General features: G+C 54.7%; 5 protein-coding genes across 5 annotated transcripts; all 5 read left to right on the top strand.

Moving 5' to 3' along the window:
* Positions 1-197: 197 nt before the first annotated feature.
* On the top strand, positions 198-497 carry DQ04_00031220 (cyclin-dependent kinases regulatory subunit; the record flags this gene model as incomplete). Its single annotated transcript, XM_009307915.1, has 1 exon — positions 198-497. One exon carries the CDS (start codon positions 198-200, stop codon positions 495-497), a length of 300 nt encoding a protein of 99 aa, XP_009306190.1.
* A 751-nt stretch (positions 498-1248) lies between these two features.
* Positions 1249-1968, top strand: DQ04_00031210 (hypothetical protein; the record flags this gene model as incomplete). The annotated part of the gene is made up of 1 exon (XM_009307914.1): positions 1249-1968. The coding sequence occupies one exon, from the start codon at positions 1249-1251 to the stop codon at positions 1966-1968; it is 720 nt and encodes a 239-aa protein (XP_009306189.1).
* A 325-nt stretch (positions 1969-2293) lies between these two features.
* DQ04_00031200 (hypothetical protein) lies at positions 2294-2929 on the top strand (the record flags this gene model as incomplete). The annotated part of the gene is made up of 1 exon (XM_009307913.1): positions 2294-2929. One exon carries the CDS (start codon positions 2294-2296, stop codon positions 2927-2929), a length of 636 nt encoding a protein of 211 aa, XP_009306188.1.
* A 302-nt stretch (positions 2930-3231) lies between these two features.
* Positions 3232-4875, top strand: DQ04_00031190 (protein SHQ1; the record flags this gene model as incomplete). Its single annotated transcript, XM_009307912.1, has 1 exon — positions 3232-4875. One exon carries the CDS (start codon positions 3232-3234, stop codon positions 4873-4875), a length of 1644 nt encoding a protein of 547 aa, XP_009306187.1.
* Positions 4876-5206: 331 nt separating this feature from the next.
* Positions 5207-6292, top strand: DQ04_00031180 (COMPASS component SWD2; the record flags this gene model as incomplete). The annotated part of the gene is made up of 1 exon (XM_009307911.1): positions 5207-6292. One exon carries the CDS (start codon positions 5207-5209, stop codon positions 6290-6292), a length of 1086 nt encoding a protein of 361 aa, XP_009306186.1.
* Positions 6293-6426: the final 134 nt, after the last annotated feature.

Below are 6426 nucleotides of genomic sequence, written 5' to 3'. Positions count from 1 at the left end.
TTTCTTCTTATGCTGTCGCTTTCTATCTCTCTCTCTCTCTCCTTCTCGGTGTCTGTGTGCGTCCGCTGTGCCGCTCGCACCTCGCAAGGTTGCACGCGCTTGCCTGCGGGCAAACAAACCGACTAAAATAAAAAAAAACCTCCCCATTAAAACAAACAAACAAGGGGCTGAGAGAGAAGGATAACAAAAACGAGAGAATGTCGGCGAAAGACTTCTTCTCCATCACGGATCCCGTGCAGAAGGAGCAGGCGAAACACATGATTAGCAAGCTGCAGTCTAAGATTCTCTACAGTGAGAAGTACTACGACAACGAGTACGAGTATCGGCACGTCATCCTGCCGAAGGACTTCTCCCGCCTAGTCCCCCGCACACGCCTGATGGAGGAGTCGGAGTGGCGCCAGTTGGGTGTGCAGCAGTCGGTCGGGTGGCGCCACTACATGTCCCACAAGCCGGAGCCGCACGTGCTGCTCTTCAAGCGCCCCAAGACGCAGGGATGATTTGCTCACGTGGTCTACAGCTATTTGGTGGTGCGTTTTCGTTTTTTGTGTGCCCCCCTTTTTGATTCTTTTTTTCAGAATAGAGAAGAGAGACGGGTCGGGATGGCCGGATGTGGCTGCGACATGGCGCGGCTCCCCCCCCCCCTTTTTTTTGTTTCTCCTTGTTGATCTTCGTGCTGGCAGCGATGGATGCGTCTATGTCTGCCCTTTTTTTATTTCGTTTTTGCCTGGTGTATGTGTGAGGCGGTACGCGCAACACCGCCGCGGACAAGAGATGCCGATGTCTTTGGCGTTCGACCACTCACACGCCCTTCTAGGCGCTTCTAAAGAGAGCGAAAAGGGGAAGAGTGACCGCTGGGGAGGAGCAGAGGGAGAAGAGAAGCAGCACAACGAGGGAGAGGGGGAGAGCGATAGATACCCAGAGGCTGAAGACGTATTCAATGAGACTCTGGAAAGGAGGAAAGAAACGAAGAAGTGAGCAGCTTCACTTTAGTTTGGCGCCTTCCTGGAGTGGCGTTGGTGGCCCTACGCGACACCTCCGCAGACAGATGTGCGTATGTTGATGTGTCGCGGACTTGCTGGTGCGAAGAGTCTGGTCCTTCCCTCCTTTCCACTTGTGCGCTTCCCCCACTAGGCTCCACTTTGAGGCCGCGCGTGGACGCGACGAACAGAACAACAAAAAAAAGGCAATCTATTTTCAACAAGAAAAAAAGAGAACGAGAAGAACAACTAGTGTAAAGAAAGGACGAGCATGAAGATGCTTCTGCTACAACTCCTTTTCCTGGTAGTATTTCTACCGCACCCCCTTGTCGCAACGGCGTTAGTCGACTCTTGCACTGTTAATGGGCACGATCTCTCACTCATACCCGGAGCTGAACTGGGCGCGGAGGAAGAGAATGCGGACGGGGGCGGCACTGGAATAAACTACACGTGGTCGATTCTTGTCTGCCAGAATAGAGATGGCTACGTGAAAAAGTCCCTGGCAACGGTGCAGGAAAAGATGACTCTATCTTCTGTCACTGTGGAGGGCGATGATCTTCTGCTGAGGTTCGATGGAGATGGGGTGGGAAGTTCCCTCATGGATTTGACTCTTGGTTGCGGGGGTTCTGCGGGATTGACGTGGCCCGAAGATAAGTATACAGTGAAGAGGGTCGGTACTGCTCTCCGAAGCAAATATACTGCAAAGGTGCTCACAAGTGTTGTGTGCACAGCCGCCAAGTCATCTGGCGGCTGCGGTAGTGGCTGCGCCTTTGTCGTGATTTTTTTCGTTGGCCTTGTGGTTTACATCCTTGCCACTGTCCTGTGGTACTACCTGCGGAACGGTAAGCGGGGTGTGGACCTCATCCCACACCGCGAGTTCTGGGCGGATTTTCCATACCTTTTGAAGGACGGCGCATTGTACGCCTACAGCAAGATCGCTGGCTGCTTTGGCGGCGGTACTCGTGTGGCAACATATGAGGAGATTTACTAGAATGACAATATAGCGAACCTTGACATAAAAGGTAAGCGCACGGGGGTGTCTTTTCTATTATTTTTCGTTGTATTATATATATATATAATTTTTTTTTTATGTCCTTTGTGGTTCAATTATTGCGGTATCGGAATAAGTGGGGACACCGCTTCCACTTCAGTCAGGGAGGGGAACGGCGTGAGTGTGTGTTTGTCTATGCGTTTGCGTAGCACCCGCTTCTTCGATGAGACGGAGTCAACGCGGCGTGGGGACTAGTGTTGTGCGTCATTTCTCTCATTCCTACTCTTCTTTTGTGTACTGTCTCACTGCTAGGAGGGATCGAGAGATGGCGGGACTGCGCCACGGACGGTGGGTGCTGCTGTTCGCAGGCCTTGGGGCAGTGTTGCCGGTGGCCGCTGTGTACTATAGACTTGCTTGGCGCCGGGGGCCGCGTGGCACCGCGGGTGGACCCAGTGGTAGCAGCAGCAGCACTATGGGCGCATGCACTCGCGATTCTGAGGAGGAGAAGGATGCTGCCGCTCTTGGCGATAATGAGCGGCAAAATTACCACGCTGCTCTTCGACAACTGAAGGATAGGGCGAACATGCATTTTCAGTCTGGGCGTTTTGAAGAGGCGCTGGAGACGTACCAGGGCTGCCTTGATGTGTGCGCTGCGCTGGGCGCCGCTGATAAAGAGGCGGTGCAGGTCAATCAGATTGTGCGCTCAAACGTTGTGCTGGTGTTTCTGAAGCTGCAGAGACCGGAGGAGGCTCGGATGGTGGCGACATTCCTGCTGCAGGACGAGATGACCCCTGTGGAGGGTGAGTTAAAAGTGAAGGTGCTGTATCGTCGCGGCAAGGCGAGCCAAGAGCTTGGGGACCGAGAGTCAGCCCTGTGTGACTTCAGGGCGGCTATTATTTGTTCCCCCGACGGGAAGAATCCTGCTGCAGAAAGGGAAATTGAGGCTCTCTCACGTAATTAAATTATCAACTGGGTTTTCAAAGCGCCGCTTCTTCTTTCGACAAATTGTGTGCGTTTCTGCATCGAGGCATACTCGCATAGCATATATATATATATATATATATATATNTGTGTGTGTGTGTGTAATTCTCATCTAATGTATACTGGCGAGTGAATCCGTTTTCATACATGTCTGAAGTGGCACGTGCTCTTCTCGTTGTTTTTATTTTACCTTACCAAAGCGAGAGGGCCTTTGTGTGGTGCGAATAAGCTACACCTTCAGCAGCGCTTGGTCCTTAGATACCGCGGGCTACAGGGTGAGAAATGCTTACGCCCGTCTTTGTCTGCGTACAGGACGAATCTTTTGTCATTGTGTCAATAACCTTGTCCGCGCTGTGCAAGGTGACGAAGGCCACATTCAGCATAGTGGGCCATCAGTTCACGTTCCATTGCGCGCCTTATTATCTGCGGTTAAAGTTCGACCAATGCATCGCGGAGGGGCGCGGTGAGCGGGCCACGTTCGATGTCGAGAGGAATCTGCTGACGGTGTACATCCCCAAGGAGCGCACTGGTGAGGTGTTCACCCAGCTGGACAACCCGGCCTACCTTATCGCCACTGAGAAGGAGCGGAAACAGATGGTGCAGCTTGTGGGAGGAGCCGACTCCGCAGAGGCGGCCCTCGACGAGGAGGAAATGGAGTTCCACCAGCAGTTAGCGTGCGGTCGCTGTGGTCCAGCAGAGGGTTGTGGCGATTACGGCTTTGCAGGGAACTTTTCGGGGCTGTTTGCGTCGTTGGACGCCAATGTTGCCGCGGACGTGCTTGACCTGCCACACAACCCCGACGAGACGACGGCGACACAACGACGCGGCCTGCGCCTGCAAGCGGAGAACGACGCTTTCGACGAGGACGCCCTTCTAATGTCCTTCGAGGACGCTGACGGCGAGGTGCAAGGGCTGTTGCAGTATGTGCCTCAGCACCGCTTGGACTATATTGCTGCTCTCGACGCGGAAGGCGTCCTCTACGTGGCCCCATCCAATGCAATGATGTCACCCGCATCGACAGAAGGGGCAACAACAACAACAGCAGTAGCAGCAGGCGACGGTGACGCGCGGGAGGAGGAGGACGCAGTTCTACCGCTTTCCACCGGCGTTGTGGATGTGTGGGCTGGCAATATCGCGGAGTTCAAGAAACCCCTTGTTGAAGAGGTTTCACCACCGGAAGAAGAATCGATGAGAAGAAAAGAACCTGCTGGTGATGCAACAATGGCGACTTCTAACGAGGGAGATGGAAGCCTGCGCCTCCCACGTCTCTCACTTGCCGTCCCGCGGAACCGTCCTTGTGCCTCATTCACCACAGAGGAACATGAAGTAATGATGCGCATTACAATACCGCGTCTGCTGTTCCCACCAAGTCCGTCCGTTGTTGATGCCCTTACGGTGGATATTCTGTTCGCTGAGGCATACGATGACATTGTGACTGAAGGAAGCGGATGTAGCGAGTCGCTGTGGAATGTGTTCAAACTGAGCCCAGCGCTGTCGTGGCTGGATCCGGCTGATAACGTGTACGACGCGTGTGTCTTTTTCGCTCGCCGCGCCCTCATCTATCCATTGCACCGGAACTTTGCCCTCGTCCAGCGCGTCTTCTCGTCGGTGGGAGTTCGGTTACTCATGGGTAAATCGTACGTTCTCAAGGCGCTGTTGCGCATACGTGCCATTCTTGCGCACGCCGAACACCGGCACGTCCTTGTGACACTCTATCTCAATCCCCTCATTGGCTACTGGCTGAATGCTGCGGATGCAGATGGGCGTCTGCTGCGTGTGGCGCTGGAGCTGCACGCACACAGCACGCGCGTGGAGCCGGAGGTGGAGACAGTCGCCGCTACTGCTGCTGCCTCGCCGCTTCTTGTGCGAGAGAAGCGGAAGCTGCTTCCGCTGCACCTGCTTAACCTCGGCCTGCCCATTGCGTGACGTGATGCTGCCACGGAACCAGCAAGAAAAAAAGAAAGCGTACATCACAACCAGAAGGGGGGAGGCGAGGTTGGGAAAGGAAAGAGACATGGAGGGAAGGAACAAAGAAAATCGTGATACGAAATGGAACGGTTAACAACGGACGTGTGGTTACGTCTGTCTTGGTATATATATATATATATATGTGTGTGTGTGTGTGCCTCGCATTGACTGGGCTTATGCGAAACAAAAGACGATCTGTATTGTTTCTTTATTTCTTTCCCTGCATTGGCTCTTTCATGTGTGTTTCAGTACAAAGTGGTCGCCGTGGGTGCCGCAGCGTCACCCCGTGATGGCTGCTGTGCCCCTTGAAGCCGATGATAGCAGCCCCATTGAGGTGGCGTCGTATTTCTTCAACGGCGCCGGCGACACACGGGTGGGGGCGATGGATTTCTCGCTGGATGGGCGCTTCTTCATCTCATCGCACACCGATGACGCGCTGCGCCTCGTCGACGTCGCGAGCATGCGGCACACCGAGACAATCCAGCTGGAGTTGTTTGGTCTGCACTGCGCCAGGTTCACTCAGTCAACCGACGTTGTGTGCGTCGCCCCCCGGCACTGCGCAGACGGCCACCTGTACCTTCTGAGCCTAACCACCGCGCAGCTCTTCTCCGCCATGGCGTTCGTCAGCGACGACGTGCCGGAGTTGCGCGCTGCCACCAACACGCCGGCGTACTCAACAGTCGCGCAGAACCCTCAAACGGACGTGATCGCATCGGTGCTGGCGACACAGGGGCGCCTGCTGCTGTTTCACCCGCTCATCTCTGGTGCGTTAGCAGCCTCTGGCGAGCGAACAGTGGTGGGAAACAGAAGTACAGTGGCGTTTAGCCCAGACGGGAGCAAACTCGTCATGGGGGACGATCACCACGTGCGTTTATTCGATTGCCGCAAGTTGTTCACATCGCCATTGGTGTCTTTGGAGAACAAGGCGGTATTCACTGAATCAGGCGCGGCGACACGGTGCAAAGGCGCCGAGGTAAGTGCCGATGGCTCGCACCTGCTGCTCACATCGTCCGGGGGAGAAGCAGTTGTGTATGATACGAAGCATGATAAGGTGACATGTTCTTACTTTCACGATGCTGCACGACATCAATTTACAGGCGCAGACGATGCGGTTGGTGCCAAGTACGTGCACCCGAACGTTGTAGGATCGATGGTGGTGCAGCCATCTACCTTTATGGATGCGGGGCGTCACCTGCTGGTGTACGGCGGGCATAGCACACAGAGCCCCCAGGAGTGCCAGAAGGGGGTGCTCAAGTACGAGCTGCGGTGCAAGGACAACGATGTGCTTGTTGCGTTGTGCGTCAATACACGTTACGCACTAGTGGCCACCGCGGCGCGTGGCGTGACATGGTGGGCCTTCAATATAGACACATAGAAGGGGTGAGATGGGGTAGGGGGTAGAGGGAGAATGTGTGGGAGTGTGTCTCTCTCTCTCTCTGTGTGTGTGTGTGTGTGTGTGCCTAAATATGCATTGGGGAGAGTGAGTGAAGGGGTTGCCGAGCAGTGACA

Source organism: Trypanosoma grayi, assembly GCF_000691245.1.
Source record: "Trypanosoma grayi strain ANR4 Tgr_3_V1, whole genome shotgun sequence".
NCBI classification, from domain to species: domain Eukaryota; phylum Euglenozoa; class Kinetoplastea; order Trypanosomatida; family Trypanosomatidae; genus Trypanosoma; species Trypanosoma grayi.
The sequence above is the reverse complement of the archived record's forward strand: the minus strand, read 5'-3'. Positions and strand labels throughout refer to the sequence as shown.